The sequence below is a fragment of the Podarcis erhardii genome, assembly GCF_964252035.2.
Source record: "Podarcis erhardii genome assembly, chromosome: 5".
Lineage (NCBI taxonomy): Eukaryota > Metazoa > Chordata > Lepidosauria > Squamata > Lacertidae > Podarcis > Podarcis erhardii.
In genome coordinates, this window is record NC_138509.1 from 50374042 (window position 1) to 50401510 (window position 27469).

The 27469-nt window shown below is 38.1% G+C and overlaps 1 protein-coding gene across 3 annotated transcripts in view; it reads right to left on the reverse strand.

The window, feature by feature from the left end:
- The window catches only part of ATRNL1 (attractin like 1), a 514893-nt gene that overhangs the window by 398350 nt on the left and 89074 nt on the right, over positions 1-27469 (reverse strand). For all 3 annotated transcript variants that reach the window (XM_081863641.1, XM_081863642.1, XM_081863643.1), the window contains exons 9-13: positions 21995-22178; positions 21227-21381; positions 11348-11432; positions 9497-9705; positions 5591-5709 (exon numbers count right to left, since the gene is read on the reverse strand). In XM_081863641.1, coding sequence (XP_081719767.1) covers positions 5591-5709; positions 9497-9705; positions 11348-11432; positions 21227-21381; positions 21995-22178 — 752 coding nt within the window. The remainder of the gene's footprint in view (positions 1-5590; positions 5710-9496; positions 9706-11347; positions 11433-21226; positions 21382-21994; positions 22179-27469) is intronic.

Consider the following 27469-nt stretch of genomic DNA (forward strand, 5'->3'; position numbering starts at 1 on the left):
CAGTTCCAAGTAATGTAATGGACACACATCAAATTTTACCTGGGTGCTCCCTTCACACTTAATTAGAGCTTAGTTTATTCTGTGCTCAGGCATCCATGCTAGAACATAAAATGTAAAGTGAGAGTTAGCCTTAAGAAGAAAGCAACAAAAAATGAGGAGAGTTTAGAATGTATGACATCTGGGGAAAAGCTGAAAGGAATGAAGCATGCTGCGTACAGAGAAAAACAGATTAAGGGGGGAACATGATAGGGGTTTTTGAAGGAAAAAACCCAGCTGCCGTAACATATGCACAACGGAAACAATGATGTTTCCTTCTGTGGGGGAGAACAGATAAGTGTTTGTGGAGGAAGGAATGAAGTGTAGGAAATCTTGTCGTTGCAGTATTTTGAATTAAGTGACCTGTGCCATCTTTTTCTTTGGCCAATTAAAAGCACATAGATTATTAAATAAAATTATTTAATGGACAAAGCAATTGCCTGTATAGCAGTAGTACAGTGCTGGTACTAATATTGAGAATTAGGAACGCTGTCCTTTTTAAATACTACAGTCATTTTTAAAAATACCAGTTGTAGACAAGATCATATTGAACCATGTAGAATACACCATGAAACACAAATTATTTTTAAGGTATTGAAGAAAGGTATTACAAGGTGTTTAGATATAAACACAGAAACACAACCATGTTCTGTTATAAGAACTCTACAGAGCTATGTGCATAACCAATTAGCTAGAGTAAAATATGCAAAGCGACAGAAGGTAAGCCTGTAAAAAATGCACAGATGAATTTCAGAAGACCTTTTTATACCTATTTGCATTTAGTTTGGCTCAGCCATTATACATTATTGACAATGCTGCCTGTGAGGTACATTACAATGAATTTTAAATTGCAAGTAAGCACCATCTGCTCACTTAACACTGTCCTCACCTAATATTCCTTGTTAACATGTCATTATCACAATGTCAAAATCCTGAAAAGTTCAGGCTGCTTTCGAAAATGAACCCATATGGTAGTAAGTAGCATTGAGGGTAAAAAAGAAAAGCTGGGGGGGGGGGAGTATTCTTACTGGTTTCACAGTATGGTTTTCTGACTATAGATAACCAAAGGCTATTTAACAATGTTTGACTTTAAAAAGAACTACTAATAACTACTGTCTGTATTCTCCGTAGTCACCTGCTTCCAAGCTTTATTTCCTTTAAATCCAATTTACACATTCGTTTCTGGACAAATCTCAGTAACCTAGTGTAAATGCAAATCCAATAGGTGGTTCTTGTTAACACTAAGGTCTTAGTTGGAGCTAACATCTGTTGCACAAGTTTTATTATAGGTGTAAGTGTAAAAATACATAAATAGAAGGGTATGAATAAACAGACTAATTTCCAACTGTCATATTTTCTTACACAGTGGGAGGATATATTCCAGGAAGTCCCACTATCTTCCTGAGTGGGATGTTGTTTCATGAATGGTAAATTTGCATGTGCACAAAGCAGAATCTACATAAGCATCTATGATACAGACCCACTACACCAGAGCTTTCCAAACTTTTCATGTTGGTGACACACTTTTTAGACATGCATCATTTTGCAACACAGTAATTCAATTTTCCTAGCAAACCAGAGGTTAAACTAACCCCTTTCCAGCCCTGAGAGGTGTGCGGGGAGCATTTGTGCAACAAACCTACAAACTGCAGCTGATACACTAACGCGTCGCGACACACAGTTTGGAAAGTTCTGCACTATACTTTTTGGCATCTATTCCCAGGACTTTCTCTCCACACCTGAATAATTGGGGGTTAGCACCACAGTTCAAATCAGTCGTAAAGAAAGCTGCTGCCTGGACCCAATGTCACTTCAAAACCCAGTTAGACTCACATGACAGTAGTTGCTCTTATATTTTCATCCTTATAAAACTGAAACTGTTTGTTCCACCTCCTCCCACAAAAAAATCTTCTGATGCCTTCAATGTTTTACATGACTTATCAAAAATAATTGCTAGCAGCTCAGTATGTTCATTAGTTTATCCCCTTAAGATCTGAAGAAGCATCTACAGTTGCCCAACTTATTGAAATAGTTCAAGGTTTGGTTTGTTTATGCCAGTTTCGGCTATTTTAAATACTCCCTTGTTCCTTATCAACACTACAAATGACAGTTCATTTTCTGCCTAAGTTTTTGTGAATGCTTGTGTTTTCTTATTAAAAGTTGCACAATGATTCTAAGATATCTAAACAGCAACATTTATCTACAGAAGGTCTAGAAAGACTTTCCCATCATATTTGTTTTTCCATTCCATCCTTGAGTCCTGATTTGCTAGATCTCAAAACAAGAGTTATCTTTTATACAGCTATAGACTTTTTGTTTGGCTGATCATAAGATATATTGTCGTTGTCCCCACACACGCACACGCAGCCCGTTGCTTCCTTCCTTTTCAGAGTGCCATAATTATTAATGTTGATGTTTATATTTATTTAAAGGCATTTATAACCTACCCTTTAACCAAAAAGTTTGGAAGAACCTTAGACCAACTTCAAAACCACTGTTTAAGGTACTGGCTTGTTCTAACCCAGGTAATCATAGTTTCCCAATCTGAATGAAATAGAAACAGGAATATATGTTTAATTGAAGACTTGTGGGTTTAATCACAGTGGGCTGAGAGAAGGGGTTGTTTGGATGGACACAAGGCTTATTTGTGTCTCAGCTTTCAAAGCTAAGAAATGATTATCTAAACAAGTATGTGAATAAAGTTTAGTTCTGAGAGGAATTAAGCAAGCGTAGAGTACAACACCCAAAGTATGTACTTTTGTGTTAAGGTAGAAGGGTGTGCTGGGAGTCATGGAATGGGATTCGCCTAACTAGTCACATCAGTGGAAGCCCTGCACAATGACTTCTGCTAATGCAATAGCACTTTCCCCCTTCTCTCCTACCCCACATGCCCCCCCCAAAAAAAAATTGGCTTGGGGGCTGGGATAACTTAAACAGAATGCGGGTGAGGATAGGGGGAATCATTACATCTGGCAAGCTGAAATGCTTGCACAGACAGAATCATTCGAAGAACACAACGCTGAATTTCACTCATGGAGCCAGACTTCTCATATTACAGGTGAAGAAAGGAATAGCATCTCAACTAAAGGTCCTTTTTTCATTAAGAAATTATGTGGCACTCAGGTAAATATTCTGAGTCATCCCTATAAGCTTGCCTATGTTCATGTGAACACAAAAGGAAGTGTCATTGTTCAATGCAGGGAAAATCAAACCACGCCATTAGTTTGCCCAAATTATATGAACTGATTTGTATTTGGCCTCTCATTCATACCAAGTTACAGTGTTACAGTCTTTGCCTAGAAAGGGTTTTCCATAGAGTGAACATGTATAATAAGCCTACCCAGCTAAAGTTCCTGAAACATTGCACTCAAAATTTGCAGTTAAAAACTGGGTGTAGGGAGTAAGTTGCAGGAGACGTATTAAATGTCTGTATCTTAAAATTTAGTATAGATTTAGCAATATGTGCCTAGTATATTAATATAATGTTGCCTTTTTATGTCTGAATAAATCCAAATAGTTTAGATGCTCTGGCCTGCTAGAAACTATTTGCTAAATAGCAACAATTTCAATCACAATGTCAAGAATTATACTGAAGATACATGAGCTTTGTATATCCCAGAAGCAACCAGAATTTCCCTTTTTGGATACAAAGATGTGGTTTAACGTTACCCCCCAAAAACCCTAGCAAATTATCTGACATTACAATAGCCAAGACATCATTCACATTATTCACAAGCTTGGGAGGTAATCTAGTTTTATACCACATTTCTGTATATTAAACACAGCTACAAGCGGAAAGGAATCCCCTGTCACACACCCAGATTAGGAACACATATACCCCCCATCGTGTGCACACAGAGAGCTACACTGGCACTGTGTACCTACTGCCATGTGTAGGGTATAAAATGGACCAGGTCTGTTTTTTGAAGGTAAAACAGTGGGCTGCAGGCAACAGCAAATGATTAAGCAAAATGAGCTTTAACACACTTTACATTTCAACTATGTTTTCTGCGGTTTAGCATTCCTGACCTGTTTGGAATTTCAGCTTCATTGCTTTCTCAATAAAGATAATATATGATGTGGGGAAAGTCTAAAGTATAATTTCTGTTCATTATCCAGCTGTCCTTGCCTAACAGGCCTTAAATGATATATATTTGTAATGTAATATTCTTGCTTTAGTCCTTCTCTTTTTTTCATTTACTATCTAGATTTTTTTACCTTTGCATTTCTAAGCACCATGTATGAAATATCACATAACCAGAGATTTGGAACTTTCTTTTCAAAAATCATTACATGCAGTTTTTTCTAATATTTGTTTGCTTTTAAAAGAGAAATATTTATCATTGCTATAAATGTTTTTATCAACTCATGAAAAATATCCACAGCATTTTGATGTGCTTCAGAGGGTTTGCCTTATCGCAAGTAATTTTACTCTGCTGTCAAAAGCACTACTGTATGCCACCGATAACACATAAGTCAAGTCAATCACTTTTGATAATAATCTTCATGTTTCTTCTCAAGGGAACATGTATCAGGGTAGTTAGGGGCAGGTGCAAAGGTGGAATCTTTTTTTAAAATGCAAAAAAGTAAAGTAGTGGTAGATGTTTCCCCCTTCATTTTCTTACTAACAGTTTTATATACTATAGAAAACACGTGAAGCCAGGAAAACATTTTTTAAAAACACAACTTAATAGTAATAAGAGGAAACATTAATGTATTCACATTGTTATGTTAAAGTTAACTGTGGGGATATATATATATATATCCGTTTATAAACGTGGAGAATTGCAAATCCCTAAATGTGTCACTATTGCTGTATCTCACAAATTAAATGATTAAATTAATATTCTCATTTACCATATACTGCCACGTGCATTCAAGGTAGCAGACAAAAATCAACAGAAAACAAATTATGAACCAAAAGCCTGGAAAAACAAAAATATTTTCAATTGATGTATAAATATAACCACCAGTTCAATAAATGGGAGACCACCACCAAGAATGCCCTGTCTTGCATCACAACCCTCTATCTTTCATTAAGGAGGCATTAAGGAGGCATCCAAGAGCAGTCATGCTGGATAGTTAAGGATTTTTATTATATTCTTCTTTTGAGAAAGATTGAACAACTACTTAATATTCATAAACTTTGCTATGTCTGGAAATCCAGTAGTTTAGACAAGGCTTTTAAGATGAAGATGATGATGAATAAGAGGTAGCTCAGGTGTACTTTTTCCTAGATGATAATCCCGCAATTCCCAAATGGCCATGTAAGAATATTTCAGAGAACTCTAGATAATGTGGATTGTCAGCTAAGGCTTAAACTATGTGCTTGGTTGACCAAACCAATTTGTAAAGCAGGTGGTTCAATTGCTTTCATTATTTCTCTTTCCAATTATATTATACGTCTTCGCAATTAATTTATGATGAAGTTTATTTCGTATGTATTTCAAGCATCTGATTATAATGTGACATTTACATTTTGAAGGCACCAAAAGAGCAAATAAATGGTTACAAAGCAGTGTCATTAATGAAACTGCCACATATAAATACTCACCACACTGCAGTTACTGTTTGCAGAAATGCACTTCTTGTCATCACACCATTGACAGCCATTTGTATTGGCAGTACAGCTGGCACAGTCTGCATATCTGTAACATCTGTCATCTGCTGCAGCTATAATACAAACGAAAGACATGGTGAAGCATCAAGATGAGAGACAAAGGATGTTGCACTTTTTAATTCACGCATTCTTTAACAGCTGCTGGAAACAATATCCAGCATTTATTCATTGTAAGTATGACCTTCAGTCTGAGAATAAAGTTTCTTAACATGAAGCTAAACATGTTAACTATATGTTATTTACCGGTATACCCCATTATCTGTCTGCAACACTTTTCTTGAAGGATTTCTGCCAATAATAAAAAAAATCCTTCTTGAAACAAAATCCAAAGCATGAGATGTGCCCAAATACTGTATACAAATGTGCTAGAAACTATTTTTTGTGCTGTCTTCTTCATTTATTTAGCAAAATGGGGATGGCTATTTAATTTTACTTTATTGCACAATTCAAAACAAGCATTTACCTGGACTGAGAAACTAACCAAAATGGATGCTTTCTGTGGCTGACTTGTGTATCACCAGAACTGAGCTAGCCCCTGAGATAGTGGTCGGCCACATCTTCTACTTATTTTGTAACCCTATGGTGAGCCAAAGACATATATCCAAATATGAAAAAAAGCTCAGAGTTGTGAACTTTGTGCCCATTTGCCTCATTTTACACTCACAGCAATTCTATGAAAATGTTAAGCTGTGAAATCACAGCTGGGCCAAGGACACCAACTGTGCTTCATGGCCAAAAGGGGATTTGAACCCAGCTCTCCCCAGGCAAAGCTAAATGTTTATTTATTTACAATATATATCACGTTTCAGGACATCATGAAGCATATAACTGGCATGCAGACTATAGCCATTTAATTTGTAACACCTATGCTGGGCTTCAGTTATAGCTGCCATTGACATACATTTTATTTATCTATTATGATTTATTAAATTTGTATACTGCCCTATACTCACAGGTCTCAGGGTGGTTCACAACATAAAAATTTTTTACTACTACTACTGATGATGATGATGATGATGATCATGTATAATGCTAAAATAGGGAGAAAGGGAGAGGTAAAGAGATAAAAGTTTGCTGACAAACAATATATTTGGAGGGTGGGTTTTCTTCAGGAAATAAAGTCCTAGATAAACACAGAAGTCTTGGAAGAAATGGAGTAGCTACAAGTTAAGTGACTCCAAATGTAAGGTGGGTGAGGTCTGGGAATGTTGCAAATACTGGGAATGCAACTTGAATGCTGAACTGCAGTTTAGTGTGCTCTCAGAAGGTTGTTTTCTACCAGTACCTTGGCAGGTGAAATGCTATTAAGTAAACTTGTGAATCAGAAATAACTGTGTCTCACTGGTTTTCAGCTACACTACAGGAATGGGCTTAACCATACAAAAGGCTAATAAAAAGAGGTTCTGTTAGAAAAGGACCTATTGAGAGATCAACGTGTAGGATTTAAATCTGTTCAAAAAGAGCCTGCTTGACTCAAAATAAAATGAAATCTGTCTTAAAGTATTCATAGAAAAGTTTAATTTATCACAAGCGTTGTACAAGCTCAAAGAGGAGCAATCATTTTAATCATTTCACCAAGGAAAACCATGAGAAGCAGACCATGAAATACTATCAAGAGGTTACTTCAGGAAAAAAGCCACCTGTCTGAACCAAATTTACGTCAAAATTCAACTGCAGCCTCCTGCTTCAATCATGTCATCACACTCTCTCCTACATTTGAAATCCTTTATTACATTCTGATCCTTGACACATTCATTTCTAACTCTTCTCCTTATCACAAAGCCCATGATGGCCTTTCTTTATGCTTTTGAAGCATCTCATCCTTACTCTTACACTTTTCAAAGACCTTTCATTTTACCTCACCTTTCAGTCCAGTATTCACATCTCATCTCTTTACCTTTTATTTATGAGGTTCTCAATAACTAAAGAACTGTTTTGTCCTTATTCAAGAAGTATCTTCTTGTGCCCTGAAAAAGCCCTTACAATATATCATCCCCAATTCATACCACTTCTCAAATATTTTCCGGTTTTACATGCTTTGAGCTGTTTCCCTTGCAATATATATATATTTTTACCTTTTCTAACTGTTTTTCAAAAGAAATGAACTGTATCTTTATAATATTAATGCGCTACAGTAGAATTAATCCTTATTGATTCTAAAAACCCCTCTCCCCAACTTTAACTAATTACTCCTTCCTGCTGCATCTCCACTACCCCCTCTCTCCTAGAGCAGCTCCCTCAAGAACAGTTGGTGGGGCAAGGCTACAGGAGCTATACAGTGGCAGAATGGGCCAGAAAGTCCTGTGCACAGGCCTTCGCTTGCATATTTATGGATAAAAGACTGTGAGGTTGTTATTTTTTCTTTCAATACTGGTATATTTCCTAATGAACTACTAAAATAATACTGAAGGAAATTGATGGTAATCTACAAACTTCAAGTACAGTAGTACCTCGAATTACGAACTTCATCCGTTCCAGAAGTCCGTTTTTAAACCGAAACCGTTCTTAAACCAAGGTGCGCTTTCCCTAATGAGGCCTCCCGCCGCCAGTGCCCTTCCACTGTTCGACTTTCATTCTTAGAGCTAGGTGAAGTTCACTAACAGGGACACTACTTCCAGTTTTATGGAGTTTGTAAACCGAATAGTTCGTAAACAGGGCTGTTCTTAAACTGAGGTACCACTGTACTAATTTAATATGGACATTATTCAATTTGGTTGTGTATTTTTTGATGTGTTTTATTTATTGTTTGACTATTTCTTTTTGTTATGTACTGAAGTTCTCACCCTGGGCCAGCAGGGGGATACTGTAGATAGTTTTCACTCAGGTCCACATATGCAAATAGGGGATTGAAAGTGACGTTCAGTGATTGGATAGTTACAGAAAATGGTTACAGTTGCATTGTAGTGGAGCTCTATATAAGCAGGCTGGCTGAACCCTTCAGTTCAGTTCTGTTCTGGCCTGTGAATAAACAAGAGCTGTTTGAAGAATCGCTGTGTCGTCTGATATGCTCACCCACAACTTAACACTTTTTATATTTGTAATTATGCAATTTCTTTCATGTTGTAAGTCTCCTTGAGCATGGTTTTAACAATATAAAGGTGGCATACAAATAAAAGGATGTATATCTTTATATGGCACTCAGCAGAGGTAAATCATATTCAGTTTACGAAAGGAATTATATATTTAGCTGTGCTTATTTTTATCTGTAAGATGCCCTGAATCCCTGTCAGAGAAAAAGGCAGGGTATAAATAAATATATTATTAAAATAATATATCTACATTGATTCTTTTTTTATCTGGGACTAAACACCTTTATAGATGCTAATAAACATTTCTAGGAATACCTTTCAAATTTATACAGAACCTGCATAGAAAGGGGGAAGTGGGATTATGGCTGCTGGCCCTGTCCCATACGTGCATTCATCAGAATTGCAAGAGAGCCTATGCATACCAATGCTACATGTACAGATTCTGCCTGCGCAATCATGGATCTTACCTATACAGTTGGTACACATGTACACATGTAGGAACTTTGACACCTCCTGATGAATATATTTACAGAGTTATGCAACAACAAAAATCCCCTGTGTTGCAAAACAGAACAATCTGATAAACATAAAGCAACACATAGGCTAATAATATACTAAGAATATTTATATAACACTATCAAACTGTTTCTAAATTCACAATCGGAATATATTTACAGAGCAGCACCAGCACACGCAGTCCCAATCCGTCTATACTTGCATTTCGTTAAACTTGTAGAAAGTGCTATGATATCATAGCACTGCTATCATTGCTATGATTAAAATAATAATTACCAAGGGACAATTCACTTACCTGTTTTTCTGGGACACTTTGCCCTAAGAATGTTGTTATCATGACCAGATTCCCACGACACACAGCGGTTTTTGTTCCATAAGCATCTTAACCCTGGCCCAGCAGTTTTACAAAGCTCTTCATCTCTGAATGCTTCACAGTTGGGAGGTTTGTACACAAGGATGTCATTTAACAGAACGCTTGAAAAACCTCCAAATATATACATGGACCTATAAAGTAATAGAAAGTAATATTGTGATTTTAGGACATGAATCATCCAAGGCCACGACTCTTGCCTCATTTGCCATCTCCATTTTATGTGAGAGAGTATTCACACTTACTAGTCCTAAGAAGTGTGTAGCTAACCTCCTTTTGGAAGATCCCACTGTTTTGGTTAGCATCAAAAAGAAACAAAATAAAATATATAGGGTGATGGAGGGGGCAGAGAAGCCTAGCCTGACACTCGGTAGCTCACATTCTCTGGTGAACCTAAAACAATCTCACACTTTTTCAGTGAATGTAATCCCAGAATGCTATACGGAATAGGCTTACACAAAAATTTCAAAAAAATCATTTGATCCAGGTGAGGCAGGCACTTTCAAAAGCAGCTCTCTGAGTCTTGAAGAAAGTTGAAGTTGTCTGTTTGAGTGCCTGTCTGCCTCTGCCGTGCATCAAGTTACAAAGAATATCTGAAAACTCTTTTGAAAGTATGTTCACATTTATTAGGAGTTTTGACATCATTTATAGCAGGCTGTATCCACTTGTGGGAGTGGTAGGCAGCCTGCACAACCAATCTTTTTCTTTCCCTCCTCCCCCAAGAGTCCCCTGTAGCACCCAACAAACTCTTCCAGAGATTTGACAGCACTCTTGAACAGTAAGATCTGTATCATGTGGAACAGTAGGGTAGAACTGTCTAAAAATTGGCCAGCAGGATCATGGTATTGATAAACAACTACAATTATTTTATTGTATGTATACCAATCCATGCTTGTTATCCAATAGATTATACAGTTCTTATAAAGGTGCTAAATGACCCATAGAACAAATTGTACTATGGCATACTTTGAAATGAAACTCTTCCACTTCCTCTCACCTCTCCTGCCCCTCAAGCACTGATGAATATAGTATATCAATGGTATCGATTTCAAACAGCTTCCAATATTCTTGTGTATGCTAACTATATACTGGTACATTATCACTGCTTTAATCTCACCCCAGTGTAATAACAAGGTCAGGAAGCTAATTATAAATGAACATACTTTTGTTCCAAGGTATACCAAGAAATATCAAACTCCAAATTTAATCATTATACTTTTAAACTTGATGTAGCATAAAGTTATTTTTGAAATTATTTTTTATTTATATTTTGTATTACTTTTATATTTTGGAAATTTGTATCATGTAAATCACAATGAGAGAGCTTTACATAGAAAGGCTGTCCGTAACTATTTAAATGAAATAAATAACATAGCATAAGATTTGTAGATCCTATCCAAACAATTTCAGCTCTCTTTTCTCTATCTTCTCAATCAGGTGAACAAAATTGGCAGTCGCCCCCCCCCTCAAACCAAGGGAGTCAGTTCAATGAAACAGAGGTTCCCATGACCCTTTTGTCTTCACAGTGGTGTTGCAAGGCCATATTAGGCCAAAATAAAAGTAAATGGCTGAAAATACCCAGCAAACTTCATAGCTAAATGAGGATTTTATTTCAGGTCTTCCCAGTTCAAGTAGAGTACACAACTCTGGCTTTCATAAGCTCATCATTAATAAGATAACAAAGAACATCAGTTGTTCATTAAAAATGTATATTTAAGATAATGTGTTAGAATATGTTTATTTTCTTTTGACTCGTTTTTAGAAAAGTATATTTACCCATTGCTGACAACTGCAGAGTGACCAAATCTGTTCACATCACGATGAAGATTAGGTTTTGGAAGAATTTTCCATTCATCACAAGCTAGTAAGACAAGGTAAGATAATATGATTTCCTCTTACTAAGGTTCAAGAAGATATAGCTCAGTATTAGAAATAACTGACATTTTGAAATCAACAACCACTAGCATTTACTTTCACTTGTCCCAAGTACTTCATATGCACCCTCCCCAAAATAAGGACATAAGGCACATACATGTATGATAGGTTAAAGGAAGCTTCCCATAGAAGCTTCTGTGTAACCAGAAAGGCCTCCAACATTTTCTCACTTTTAGTACTGAAAGGATACCCAGCCAAGATGTGGGGATTCAGCAGTGACATAATGGCCAGGGCTGTCCAGCCCCCAGCTACTTGGTTGGGGAGGATCCAGCTGAAGAAGGTGCTCATTCCTGTTCTAAATAAATTCATAAATAAAACCAAACTGGAAGTGTGAAGGAATAGCACTGTTCAATCATCCGATGTTGTGTGTCATATTCCTTGTTGTAAAAGGATTGGACTTACTCTAAGGGATCTGAGTATAGTGGCATGTTTGAAGATGCCATCGATTTTTCAAATAGACACAAAGTGATGCCTTATTAAATACTGATAATCAAATAACCATACTGATGTGCTGCTAAGATGAAGGAGGCTTTCATTTTGAAGGGTTTTTTTTAGTTCACACACCACTATAACAGCAGCGTATTTTGCAATGTGATAAAATCCTCATTAAGTGTGGTTTTGTTTTTTAAATCCTTAACATGAAATAGCATTAAAATCTCAGAAGTATACTACCAGAGGTCCTAAACCAAAACTGGAGGACCATCATACTTAATCATTGGTCAGGTTGTCTGGGGCTGAGAGGAGCTGGAGTACCAACAACATATGAAGGACCACAAGTTCCCCATCCCCATCCTAAACCAAAGTCTGGTTGCTGTTGTGCTATCTCAGATGCATTGGTTCAATTCTCAGTTCCTGAGAACACTTATCCTAAGCAAACCAGATCAATATTTACACTACAACATAACTCTGCAACCAATCTACATTATCTCCATTTTTGTCCAAGATTCTCACTTTTGTGGTCTCATGCCCTTGCTAGTCCTTTCATTCAATGATTCCATATTAAATCAGGCAGTTATGGCCTCTGACCAGAAGCTATGCTATCCTTCAACATCAACACACACCCTTTCAGACCCTTTCTTGCTCGCAGAAAGCAAGTTATGGGTCTGCCTTATGGCTCAACACCTGTGCAAATAAAAAACTAGAATGTGTCAATTAAAAACCTTCACCTAGACTCCTCAGTAGACCATGAACCTGCCAAGATTACTGTGGTTCATAATGTCACTATCTTCCTATTAGTGGGACAGGCAGTAATAAGTAGCATCAGGAATGTCTGAGCATTAAAAGAATGTCACCACCAATAATAGCGCAACAATGAATGGGTGCAGGACAAGGCTTGGGTGGTATTAAGAACAGGTTGTGTATTTCCCATATTCCAATGCATGAAACCCCTAGATGCACTTATACTATTTAGATTGCATGAGCCTTAGATAGTTATATTATTTATAGGAAAATAAAAGTGATGAACAATTATGAATTCTATTTCAGGAACATTTTTTCATGAGAACTATACAAGGCAGACATATTTTATCACAACAGCTTCCCAGCAAGATCCTTCAATTATGCTATAAATTCAAGTGTCTTCCAGTTCCTATATTTCAGTGGATGTTTCAGACAGCTTACTGGAGCACATAAGAAGATCTATGTGTATAGTGACCGGGGAGGGGGGGGGGGAAGCCTGCAAATAAAAGCCACACACAAAATACATTTTCATTTGATCAGGCGGCGGGCCAGCTCAAGGGCTTTCTTTGCATTCTTTTTCTTAGGGGGTAAAAAGGTGGGATTTAGCGTTGACCAAAAGAACCACACAAATATAATTATTAAAAGCCAAGTTTAAGATAAGGAAACCTTGCAGCCTCCAGATATAATAATTCCTTGCTTGCTCGTGTTATTTGTCAAACTGGCAGGTCTTTTCAATAGAGTATAGAAAGAAAAAGAAACATGATATAAATAGCCTTTCTTCTTATCTTCCCTAGCCTTCTCAATAACTGCTGAACATTGAACAGAGCTCTATGCTAGAAAAATAGTTTTGCTTAGCTTTAAAAATCCCGAGTATAGCTTTTCTATGAAGCACATATTCATTCACATCAAGTGCATTCATTTCAAAGCAGATATACACTTAACACAGGCTACAATATTATTTGTCTTCTGTGCAACCGGTTTCAACCAGTCCTTGCCTAAGGCAAACCATGTGAACGTTTATAGACAGTGTAAAATGTATACAAGTCTGTTCGCTTTAGACATATATTCCAAATACATATATTTCCAAGGTAAATTTATTAGTATGTGTACACCTTCTCTGATCAAAGTGACCTCAGGGACCTCAGAAATTCAACTAATTATAAATGGTATTTTATAAAGCATTATAGGAGGTGCACACATTACATTCAGATAATTGAGTTTCACTGAAAATAAAAAATTACTTCCAGCTTGTCTGTGCCGGGGACTACCAGGTAACATCAGTCATTGTGGACTTAAAATATCTGTTTGTTTGGCTTAGTGCTTCAGGACTCTGGATGGCAAGACAACAAATAAAATATCGTTGAAGTTTGGCACAAGTATAGGAAACTTCTTTTCCAGTTTACTTCATGTCAAATAAATCCCTGTCTTTATTCGTGTCATAAAAAAGGGCCCTTTCTCAGCAAAACACAAAGCCAGGCCTGTTTGAAATAGCATACAATAAATTTTAACTACAGGTATAACAGTCTACACTACAGCCTACATATAACAAAAGATTCTCCCCCAAACACCCTTAAAAAACAAAGAAGCTTGGTTTTCTCAACTAAATGAAGCAATTAGTGTCCTATATGGGTATGATGTTGCTTTTCTAATGCTGGAGCACTAAAGCCAATTTGCTGCTGCAGATTGCACCAGAGCTAAATTTATGACTTCTAAGTACTCACAAATACATAAAATATAATTAATTGCAACTGCTACTTTACATTTTGGGAGAAAACAGGTCCAAAAATCACTCATTTACAATCTTTTTGTACAAAGGTAGGTCGTCCCCCACTCCATTTTTTCTTATCAACATGAGTAAGGGTTTGTGGCAATATTGATATTAATTGTTGCTTTAAAAAGATATGGAGCACCTCTATTTCAGCTGTGAAAAATCTATTTTAATACCAAGAAAAGAAACAGTTAAACACAAACAAAAATAAAGTAATTCACAAAACACCAGTTTCAGTACAGAAACTTCCTTCCATATAGGAAAAACTATATTAGATTCATTTCAGTAAACCTAATGTAAGTTTATAAACCCATGGTTTATACATAAACAAAAACCCCAACACCTTGCCACTTTATCATGCTCTTATGAACTAGCATCAAATTCTTTGGCATCTACCAGGATATAGTCTACCTGAAACCCTTATTTATGCCACCCTGAGTTCCATCATGAGAGTGTAATAGAGAAATATTTTGGAGGGGGTCCAGGTTTCTGAGAAAAGCTTTTAGAATTTAGAAGGGCAGGCACAGTAGCTGCGGTTGGGAGAGGCACTGCGCTGCGCCTCTCCCAACTGTGGCTCCTATGCCTGCTCTTGCGAGCGGCAGAGGCTGCGGCAGAGGAACGAGCGGCCAAAAGGAGCCCTTTCGGGCTGCTCCTGCCTCCTCCTTTGCCACTGTTGGTGGCAGTTGCGGAAGACCGAGCAGCCCAAAAGCAGCCATTTCGGGCTGCTTGTTCTTCCTCTACTGCCACCACCACCAGGTTTGTGGTGTGGTGAACTGGCTTATACTCGAGTCAATAACTTCCAGGTCAGGCACGTCGCAGCGAAGCCAAGGAGCCTGCATTCGCTCCATAGGACACACACACATTTCCCCTTCATTTTTGGAGGGGAATAAGTGCGTCCTATAGAGCGAAAAATACGGTATATCCCGGTAGATGCCTGCCTTTGCGAGAGGTGGGCGGCGGTGGCGGGACCAGCGGCAAGAAAGGGCTCCCTTTTGGGCCGCTCGTCCTTCCGCCGCTTCCACCCGCCTCACTCAAGTATAAGCCATGGGGGGCTTTTTCAGCATAAAATATGTGCTGAAAAAGTCTGCTTATACTCGAGTATGTACGGTAAGTTTCTAGTATTTAGAGTCATAAAGCAACATGTTGGCAGCTTGGATTTATTTTAAAACATTCTTACCATATCTCTCCAAATGTCAAAGCAACTTTCAGAAAATAAGCATTGCAAACAAAAAAAAATCATCCATAGAAGCAACACTGTTTACTCACCAGCCAAAGGCTTACTAGAGGAAAAAGTCATAGAAGCAGAATAGCTCTGAACCTCATTGGGCAGGTCATTTCACAAATGCAACCAAATGTGGTAAAGGCCATGTTCTGTGTCACAGATTTCCGTAAGTCATACACTGTGAACACATGGAAAAGGACAGTTCCTTCGGTGTGTGGGCCCCAGGCTGAGTCAAGGCCACTCTGATGTTGAGCAACTTTGTCATCAAAATGTGAGGCCAGTCAGTCACAGCATGTCCTTCAAAGGTTCCAGGGGTCCTTTCCCTGTCATTGCAAGGATGCAATGCAGGCTGCGGAGTAAGCCCTCTTTGTTGCCCACACTGCCAGCTGGGAAGGATTATGAGCACTGACCTATGATTGATAGATTTTGTAGTGAGACTTGCACCATTTGTCTAGTCTTCATGCAGCTTGCTCCCAAGGAAACATTCAACTTTCGCAACCTAAACTTCACCAAACAATGGTCCAGTCATAACAAGGGAGAGCAATGCATGCTATACCTTCAGTCCATCTTTCTTATTATTTGGGGGAAAGACTACATCAAGGGCATGCCCTGCTTGATATGTTGGAGAGAAGATTCCTTGAGGAAGCCTCATGGTTGCCACTGAAGCCATTAACTCTCAAGCTAGCCCAATAAAAGTCTATGTGTGGATTATCACCCTTGAGTCATCCAACACCAAACTGAAAACTGTTTCAGCTAGCTCAATCAGGGAAGCCACCCCCTCAACCTTTCAGTCTGATCTCACACTATACCAAGTACCCAGGTGGCACAGCTGAGTTAGATCAGGACCACCCAGCTCATCCATCCAAGTCCAAGTCAGCCCTTTCATCCACAATCAAATCATGGATGCGCATAGTCTTGATCTGGGCCAACCTGGCATTAAATAATAGCACCACCTGACTCAATGGAAGGATACCATGAACTGCTGAATGAGTGTAGGGGCTGAGAAGGGGGACAAAGACAAAACATCTAGGCCTCCACCCAAAATGGTAATCAGCCCCCCACCGAAACTATATCTCTCCCTGCCCACAGCCACTGAAACTGAGGTATCACTGTAACTCTCTGACACATACAGACCCAGACACATCTTAGCACCACCATCCAATAACACTTTGTACAGGACAGGTGTTAGGGCCAAAGATGATAAGCTAAGGACTAATAATAACAAGCACACCCTACAGTACCAGGCAGAAGACTGTAATTAGATTAACTAAACTTGTCTGCCTGCCTCCTGCTGAAAGAAACTGCACCAGAATCAGACACCTGCTACCTCTGGCTATGTAGCCTCTCATGCTGGGTCAGGGATAACAGCCCTGCTTGTCCTACAGGACCTGGCCTTGAATCCCTGTGGGGATGCTCCTGTGAATCCCTGAAGTGAGGATCCAAAGAAGAAAATCCCTTTGGCATTGCCTCTTTGGCATTGACCTCACTGTACACAGCTAGGTCTGCTTTATAGTTCAGTAAAGGTTTTGGCCCACACACATATTAGCTGCACTTAGTAATCAGATAACAATCCTCAGCAATCAGCAAACACCTCACTCTAACCTTCAAGCACACAAAGCAAACAGGCAAACAGGCAAAAAATTACACTGATGTGGTCAAAAAACATCCAGACCAGGCAGGGGCAGGATGGTGCCAAGCAGCCCCTCTGTAACAGTGAGTATCTCTGAAGAATAAAGCAGTAGCTACATTAAATTAGTGTATTTAAACTACAATTGTCATGAATTTGAAGTAGAAACTAACATTTAAGCAGAGAAGTATGTGATCAATAGTTTCCAACCACTGTTGAGTCTTATATTCATGTACTGGTGCTGAATTCTACACTAGGTTGGTCTAGACTCCATTTAGGATTCTAGAGTGACTTCCCACCCCCAGAAGACTCAGTTGACTGTCCCAGGTACAACCTCTGGCTTCTCCAGGCAGGCCTGGGAAAGGCTTCTTTCCCAGAGAGCTGCTGCCAGTCAGTGTAGACAATGCTAAGCTAAGTGGACCAATGGCCGGGCTTACTATAAAGGCAACTTCCTATGTTTAAAATCTATACTAACCTGTGAGGCCCTGGGCAAAGGAAAGGGACTACAGGGCAATTATCAGCTTTAAAAATGCAATTTGGGTATCATCTGAATTAATACGGTTGTTTTTAATCAAACACATAATGGACTTGGGTGAAACTGCTTATCTCTGATGTACACATATTGCTATTTTTAGAAGTGAGAATTTTCACTCACAAACATAGGAGTATGTTTTTAATCTGGCCAAGGGAATGGTGTGGAAGATTAAACTTGCATCTAATTAATCTTTACATGAATTTTAAAATAAGAAAGAAATTATATCTGTTCCATTTGTATTCTATCAGATTAATAATGCATGGAAAATGAGACTGGTAAAAATTATATATAATATATGTTAAGTGCTTTAATTATCTAGGAGCAGAAATAATGTAACATTACAGTCTTCAAAATAAAGCAGATTGTTAATTTTTATGTTAAAAAAAAAAGATAAATTATGTAAAGTGTCTAGCATTACATTCATGACTGTCCAGTACACACATAGTTGATTTCCATTTCTATATTATGTGACAAGAAAATATAACCATTAGAGGTAATCAATTGAAGTGACTCATGGGGCCTACACATTTTAATTCAGTGTTACAAAGAAGAAACACAGCCTTTAAACAATTCAATACTTCTTCCCATAATAAATTAATACAGAACTCTCTGTATTAAAGTTGTAATCAAATTCAAACATATCTGAAATATTGATAATGCAGGCAGTTGAAAGAAACAAAATAGGATGTCATGAGTAAAGATGTGTGCTTAAGCAAAATTGGCTCAGGGGAACTGGTCTACATTGGTGTTCTTTTCACTTCAGAAACCAAGCCCTAGGCCAACCCCAGCCTCTCTCACCACCAAAAGAACACAAGTGAACAGCAAAGAACCCGCACAAGCAACGCTGACACCAAACTCTACATATAGTAAGTAAAATAGAAACACCCATCTTTCCCCCACCCACCTCTTTCCCCCTTTTCTTTCTAATGTCTCAACAAATGAAACGGATTTGTAAAAATGTTACATGGGGGGGGGGGAATACGAGAGAGAGACATTGCACACACTTTTGTAAATCAACAAAATCAGAAAGAAAGAAAGAAAGAAAGAAAGAAAGAAAGAAAGAAAGAAAGAAAGAAAGAAAGTCTACAAACCAACACTGAAGTACATAGCAGGAAACTTTTAAGCAAACAGCAATTTAAGGAAACGCTTTCTTCCTGTCATATTTCTTCAGCTCAGTCTAATAAAGTCCTGCTAACGAGGCTGTGACAAATGTAATAAACCTATTATATATATTTTTGTAAGTCACTGTGAGTTGCCTGTGGCAAAAAAGTACTAATAAGTTTAATAATATAATCTGAAACTTCATATCAGGACCCACTTTATGTGTTTTCAAAAATATCTGGGTATATGCTGATTTCAAATATCAAAGAACTATTAGAAAAGACTGGGTCACTAACAGTAGGCACATTTTCCTACTCCCCAATATAAACAATAACTTTTGCTAAGAAAATTCAATAGGATTGTGAGAATGCCAAACGTGGAGATTTTCCAGATCCTGCAGTGCTCTTTGTAAGAACATACAAAGAGCACTGCAGGATTAGGCCATAGGTCCATCTAGTCCAGATGCCTATGGGAAGCTTGCAAACAGAACCTGAGGCTAACAGTGCTCTCCCAATAGTGGAGGTAGCATATAAATATTGTGGCTACTAGCATCATAAATTTAAAGCCATCCAAGTTGGTAGCCATCACTACATCTTGTGGGAGTAAATTCTACACTTTAACTATGTGCTCTGTGTGATGAATTACATTATTTAGTCTACTGTGAATCTTCCAGCATTCACGTTATTGGAAGACCCCAACTTCCAGTATTATTGGGGGGGGGGGGGAATTTCTCTCTATCCACTTCTTTGACCCTTTGACTCTATCCACCCTTTCCATTCTACAACATGCATTCTGGAGACAACCAGAACTGCTTGTGGAGACTAGTGATCTGATATAGGTCTAGCAACACTTAATGTGTTTAGGCACAATAATTTTTCCCAGAATATTGATAGCAATGTATATCTCACTGAAAGCAATGCATATCTGATAAGATGGCATTCACACTCAGATGCTCATTCCAGCATGAATTTTGAGGTGCATATCCAATTTGCACCTGTTGCCCCTGATCCAGCTGTTAACAGAAACACAGAAGCTTGCTTATATAGATGGATCTCTTTAGATTGGAGCACACATTTGCTATATTGTTCCTATTCCTTTCAACTTCTCAGCTGGTATTTTCTACAGCCTATATCGTTTCAGAAACCTCCCTTTCCTCCCATTTGTTACTAATCTCATCCATGTGGTTACATTCCCATATTCCTGAAATCCACCTCAATGGGGGGGGGGGGCTCAAAAATCTACTTTTAGCTATTTGTCTTTAAGATTACCACATATTATGACATCTTTCTTTGTGTCCAAGAAAAAACTACATAGCATGTAAAGTACTATATTACTGAGAATTACTATATTACTGAGAAAACTCAGTTTCATATGCTTTCATATAATTAAACTGTAAATTTTCAACATCATTATGATATTAAATTTTTATTTATTTATTTTCATACATTTATATTCCACATGTCTTCTGTCATAGAACCTCAAGTGACATTCATGTGGTTTCTAGGCAGTCACCAGAACTAGACTGCTTAGCTTCAGCAAGGTGGTATGAGTTATAAGTCAGACCATACCTGGGACATGCATTCTAACATGCAGGTCAGTTACATCTGAGTATAACAGTAGTTAACGAGTATTTCATTCAGACTTCAGGAACTATTTCTGGGAGAACCAATTACACAGAAAACTCTTTGCCTAATCAACTTCAGACACGTTAGAATGATGCAGCATGCAAGAAAGACACACCCACTGGTCAATGCTGACAGAAATACCTTTATTTATGGAACTGGTAAGTGGTAAAGAAGGGATATATTTAAGGAAAAGACCTGCCAGGACTGGAACCCAAAGTGGAAATAACAGAATTTGGAGAAGGTGTGGACTTTATAATGTATTGAATTTTTGGTGTTATCCACAGGTTTTTGTGGATGGTGTTATTTCCACTTTAACAGCACAATAGCAATAGTTCAAATAGCAGACATTACTAAACAGTTGTAAACAGTTGCATCCTATTTATATAACTGAATAAAGGAGAGACTTGAACTCCTGTTGTTATAAGCCTGAAGCAACAACAAATTGGTTTTGCTTCCACAAACATTCCATATTTGTATCTATCTCAATGCTGTTGTGATAAAAATGTGGCCTGTCCTATTGTAGCAAAAATGTCTTAAAATTAATTTTAACATAGCATAACACATTTTTAAAATGAGATAATGTAAAATAATATTAACAATGCTTTACACATTAAGCCTAGAATTCTTACATTTCAAACACTGACTCTTACATATAATACTTACCTATGTCATAGGCAAGGAAATCAGCAGAAAAGCACTTTGCTCCATTACTTAATGAAGTATCATTATGGGTGTTTCCACCAAAAATTAACATAGCTCCACTGATCAAGACAGCTGAATGGAGATATCTTGCAAAACCACTCTCTTTCAGAATTGTCCTATTGTGCGGGTGGAGGAGAGAACATATATGTAAGGACGTATATATGGATTTAAGAAAAAAATTACAATGGTTTCATTTAGTCCATTTCCAGAGAAGGAACATGGCAGACTGAACCTCTTTTGTTGGCAGGCTGCCAACAGAGATAATTATGTGGTTATTAATGATAGCCAGGCATAAATCTTGGCTAGCAAATTCACTCTGGAGATAAGAGTGAACAGAGGATTAACCTCTGATGCTCTGAAAAAGCTGTTTTCTACGTTGAGAGACTGAGAAGCTCTCAATTCCTAGGGGGTGAGCACAGGGCTTTTTTTTCTATAAAAATAGGTGCCAGTAAGGGAAATTCTTACAATAAGTGCCACAATTTTAAACAATAACAATAAAGAGGTAGTGGTACTGCGTACCCTTGAGTACCTCCTGAAGAAGAAAAAGCACTGGGTGAGCAACCTATGAGCAGAGGAATCAACACCTTGCCCAAAATCCATGTAAGAGCCCTGAGGGGCATGGTGTCCCTTTCTCAATTTGGTTATAACAGGAATTATCCTTTGCTATTTCCTAACATGAAAAATCAAATAATGTTACATTCATTTTCAACTTGAAAAAAAGAATCATACCATGTCCTGCTGTTTACTTCGTATCTGTAAAGATCGTCAACCAATCCATATTTATTACCAGGCAAAGCTTTGTATCCACCATGAACATAAACTGACTTTGTTGTCTCATCATAGACACTGGTATGGCCATATCCACCTTGTACAATTGCACCTTTTGTTTCAGGAACAAGCCAAGAATTTGACCCTTGGAAAGAAAAATAATATAGCAAAAGAAAAAGGGAAAGAAATCAAATACAATGTTACTCTCACACCATAGAGTTCTTTCATCAAGTAATTAATTTAGAATAATTATGAAACTTGATGCCAAACCCTGTCTACATTACTTTATCCAAGTACTTCAGATATACAAAAATTCATCTTAATGCATTTAAAACATTAATTCATATTAACTATCAAATTTATTTTGCAATTAAAGCAGCATGTGCCCTCCTCAACATCTACCTTTACCAGGTACTGTCTTCACCAGGTACTACGTGTAAGAAGAGAGTTCTCTACATATGAAAGATGGACAAAACTTATTAGGTCCTTGGCATTAGTACTGTTTAGAATAAATAGCTAGAATGCAGAGGATTCTCCGTTAGGCTGCAATAACAGAAGAGAAATCACAAAATTGTAGAATTGAATTGTCCTTTGTAATTGTCCTTTGTAAACATGCATTGGCTTATATGGGCTTCGTACAGGTGAGTACTTACAGTGATATACAGTGGTACCTCAGGTTACATACGCTTCAGGTTACAGACTCCACTAACCCAGAAATAGTACCTCAGGTTAAGAACTTTGCTTCAGGATATGAACAGAAATCGTGCTCTGGCGGCGCAGTGGCAGCAGGAGGCCCCATTAGCTAATGTGGTGCTTCAGGTTAAGAACAGTTTCAGGTTAAGAACAGACCTCCGGAACGAATTAAGTTCTTAACCCGAGGTACCATTGTATCTTAGATTCTTTTTCCATATGATATATTATATTAACTTAAACATTGACCAAATTGTCCTGTTATATAAAAGTAAAGAATTGGTCATTCTCCGCACTATTTTAAAGCAAATGTATGTATATTCACAATTTTGTACTGATTTCCAGAAGCAGTGTTTTTGGTGGCCCCATTATTTCCTTGGCCTTCCCAGCTTTACTGGAACAAGAGTTGCATTTAAAGAAAACAATGGTTCCATTTCAGTGTTAATATTTGCATCCCCACATTTTCCTCCAAAAGAAAGCTCGAAGTCATCTAGCAAAAACATACAAAACCTATACAGTAATATAAAAAGAGCAATTCAACACATTTCACAATCCAACTAATACTGTGTCGCGAGAGCTGCAAAATTGATTATATGCCCTCACCTCGGACACTGATTCTGGGCAAGAGGAACAAGGACAGCAGTTGCAGATCTCAGAATACACTGAGGTGGCTGTTGAAGGTCCAGTGTACAGAACAATTCCTGCCACTCCCCAGAAGAGGAAGAGAAGTGTGGTGGCATCAGGTGACTCTCTACTGAGGGGGCAGAGGCAATAGTATACAAAGGTAACAGATTGTCCTGGGAGGTGTGCTACCTTCCACGTGCAACGAGGCTGGTTATGTTTTCCTTTTCTTTGATAGGGTTCCTTCTTCACACTAGCATTAACATATCTTTGCATATTGTTTGCGTTTCTAATCAAAAGCTAAAATGTGCATATCAGCGGGCTGATAATCTTTTAATAGGGAGTTTTATAAGCTGCAGTGATGCTGTCAGAAGTAAACACTACTTATTCCAAGGTAACTATCAATACAGTTACAGTCATGAGATCCTAATAAAGTGAGCGTGATGGTGGGTGGGTGGGTGTAATAATAGATCAATACAGCTGCCTACATATTTGGACTCTCCTTGCAACATGGATAAGGATTTTCCTTGGGAGATGGCTATTGCGGCTGTCATCATGAGCTCCTGCACTTCAATTTTTATCAATACACCAGTGGGAACACAGTATCATGTGTACGCATACAGCAACAATGCAAGTTGGAAGATAACACTCAGGAAAGAGAGCATTTGTTTTCTGAACACATGCCAAAAAAGCTCATAATTACCAAGCTGAGTCTGAATCAAGCCAAACGGAGTTTGCCTAGTTTGGATCTCTAGAGTAGAGACAAATATTTTCATATGACCAAGATGAACAAGCCTATATGCATATGAAGCATTGTACTGTTTTCCATTTTGCATTCTTTCACTTCGGCAACATGTAATATAGCAGATTTATAAGGTTTATGTGTCTTTTTGCTAGTGAATTCTTCTTAAGTATAGCAGCAGGAGAAAAGATTATGGGTAAAATGAACTACATAGAGAAAAGAGCTATAAAAGAAACTTCTTAAGAAGTCTCTGTGTTTTTTGCCATTCCCATCAATGTTGTTGAGCTATGTGAACTCTGGCACTGGAAATCATAGCTAAAAGCTAGCCTGGAAATGTGTTGTTGTGTTGTCTCTCATACTGTGAAGTAGCACCTTGAATATTAATTTACTCAGCAGAATTGTAAGATGTAAAGAGTATTTTCATTAAAATCTGAAAGCTGATTTAGCAACTTTACAGAATGACTTAAAAAAAGTATTCATAGATTATTTACATTTTATGCTGCAAGGCTTCAAAGTCTGTAGATTCTCAGTCTACTAGAAACAGGTGGATAGCTTGAGAGGCAGTGACTGTCTCAACAACTTCCAAATTTGTCTCCTTCACCATCTATAAAGCAGCCTCATGTAATTAATTAATTGAATTTATAGCTAAACCTCTAGTCAAAAAAAGGCTAGCAGTACCCAAAAACTAGACAGTTCCTGCTGTCAGGTTCATAGTCTAAAGCAGTGATGGCCAAACTTGTCCCTCCAGCTGTTTTAGGACTATAGTTCCCATCATCCCTGACCACTGGTCCTGTTAGCTAGGAATGATGGGAGTTGTAGTCCCAAAACAGCTGGAGGGCCAAGTTTGGCCATCACTGGTCTAAAGAGACATAAGTGGTATTAGAAACACTTACATTAACTACTTCTTAGGAAGAGGCCTATGAACATGCTTGTTTTCTCTTTCAAAAAGGTACTTATAAGTGTTAAATACAGCTCGGATAAGAATGCACAAGAATCTAGTCTACACACTTCAGATTTCTTAACTACGGACTTGACATCGCCTCCTAAGTGCTTTCCTCTTCTTTTAGACAAAACTCATATCCCTGCTATTTATACCACAGTGAGATAGCTTATCTCTCTCAGTAATTTTCATTTTGAGACATCACATAGTATTTTACTTGATCACATTAGTCACTGATGTCTCCACAGATAAACAAGCCAGAACACCTAACCAGCCCAAGAACCAGCTCAGCACAGCTCTAACTCGGTCTCCTGTCTAAACCCGGAATACACACAATGAGATACATAGAAACAGGCCAGTATTTTTAAAATATTTTAAATTGTGTAGCCTTCAATGTGGGGTTTCTCAGGGCTCAATTTTATCCCCTGTGCTGTTTAACATCATGAAACCACTAAGTAGCATCATCCAGAGTTTTGGAGTACGTTGTCAGCAATATGCTGATGACATGCAGCTCTACTCCTCCTTTACATCTACAGGTTTGGCAGTGGATGAGCCAGACTATGATCTTGCCTCAGTAATGGACTGGATGAGAGCCAATAAACTGAGGCTCATTCCCGATAAGACTGAGGCATTGTTAGTGGGCAGTTCCCTAGACTGGATGGATGGGAGGTTGCCTCCTCTTGCTGTGGTTACACTACCTCTGAAGGAGCAGGTACACAGATTAGAGGTACTTCTCGATCCCTTGATGTCACTTTTGGCTCAGGTGGCATCGCTGGTGTGGAGTGCCTTCCATGAGCTTCAACTGGTGACCCAGCTACATCCCTATCTGGACCAGGAAAGCTTTACGTACTTCTGTTGTCTATGCTTTGGTAATTACTGCAATGTAATTATATATGTGGCTGCTTCTGAAGATGGTTTGGAAACTTTATTTTATGGGAAAATTTCAGTGGACGAACAAAAACAAAAAGGTGGTTAAAACTGTAATACAATATAAGATATGTATATAAGTAATGTTACTATTCCAATGAATATATAATTATTAAGAAGTCACAATAGTTTCTATAAATGTATTCCAAATATCATGCACAATCTGCGTCTAAAAGCAATCTATTCATATGTTGCAAGAGTTGTCATATCTTCTATCCACTTATTCCAGTGAATCAGTATCAGTATTTTTGCAGAAGTAAGGGCATGAAGTGTCCATCTACACTGACCAGCTGTCAAACTCCATATAATTGGTATGTGGCTTAGGATAATATTATCATCTGACTTTTTTTAAAAAAGCTCCCAATTATGTATTTTGTGTTGTTGTTTTGTATTTTTATGTTGTGAACCACTCTGTGATGTTCAGATGAAGTATTTATTATAGATTTCTGAAGCAACAAAATTGGCATTAGTTTCCTTAATGCAGTATCCTAACATTTGAATCACAGAAAGGTAAGTTACAGTACTTGCCAACTAAATCTAATTTTAAGCATATTTGGTGGAACTGCCCTATAATAACTCTAGGAGAAAAATTTTATTTGCAGTGCTAATAACTGTCAGGAACGTCCTACACGCGAGTAGGAACCCAATAGAGACACATGCCCGACTGGCATGTTCTCTCCCTCCTGGTCGTTCGTTCGGGAGCTTCAAAAGCTTTCTCTAGCCCAGACATCACAGCGACTGATACCAAGAGGCATCAGCACACTTTAGGATCCAGCAGAGTGTTGGCAGTTCGCGTGACAGACTCAGCAGCACAGCATTTTGGCTAAACTACTTTATTTACATATAATACACTCGGAGCATTCTGACTCAGCTCCTCCTTTCTCGTCAGACAGCAAAGAGAAAGAACAAAGGATAATAGTCCTACATCATGGAACACAGTAATATAAACATCCTGTCTCTGTCACTTCGCACTATATGGAATGAGAACATACACCATCATGTGATAAAACAATCCCATGACTGCAAGCACGGGGCAAGAATCCTAACAATATCCCCACATTTCTCTATGTACATCCTATTGATTGGTTTTAAAGGAAAGCAGGTAGATTCTAGACCTAAAGAAATGGTTTAGAACAGGCATCCCCAACCTGCGGCCCTCCAGATGTTTTGGCCTACGACTCCCATGATCCCTAGCTAACAGGACCAGCGGTCAGGGATGATAGGAATTGTAGTCCAAAACATCTGGAGGGCCAAAGGTTGGAGATACCTGGTTTAGAATTTACTGACTGCAACGAGGATTTTGTTTGCTAGAAGTAGGAGGTACAATGTTGCACCCTTTCTGAAGGAATGGCTACATAAAGATAAGAGATAATGAAATAAACTGAATATGTATGCTTAAGAGAAGAAAACTATCTATGTATGTATGTATCTTCAAATGTATGGGGCCCTTTACTAACCCTGAAGAAGGATGTAATTTGGACACTGATAGAAATAAGAGTTTTTCCTTGTTACTCAC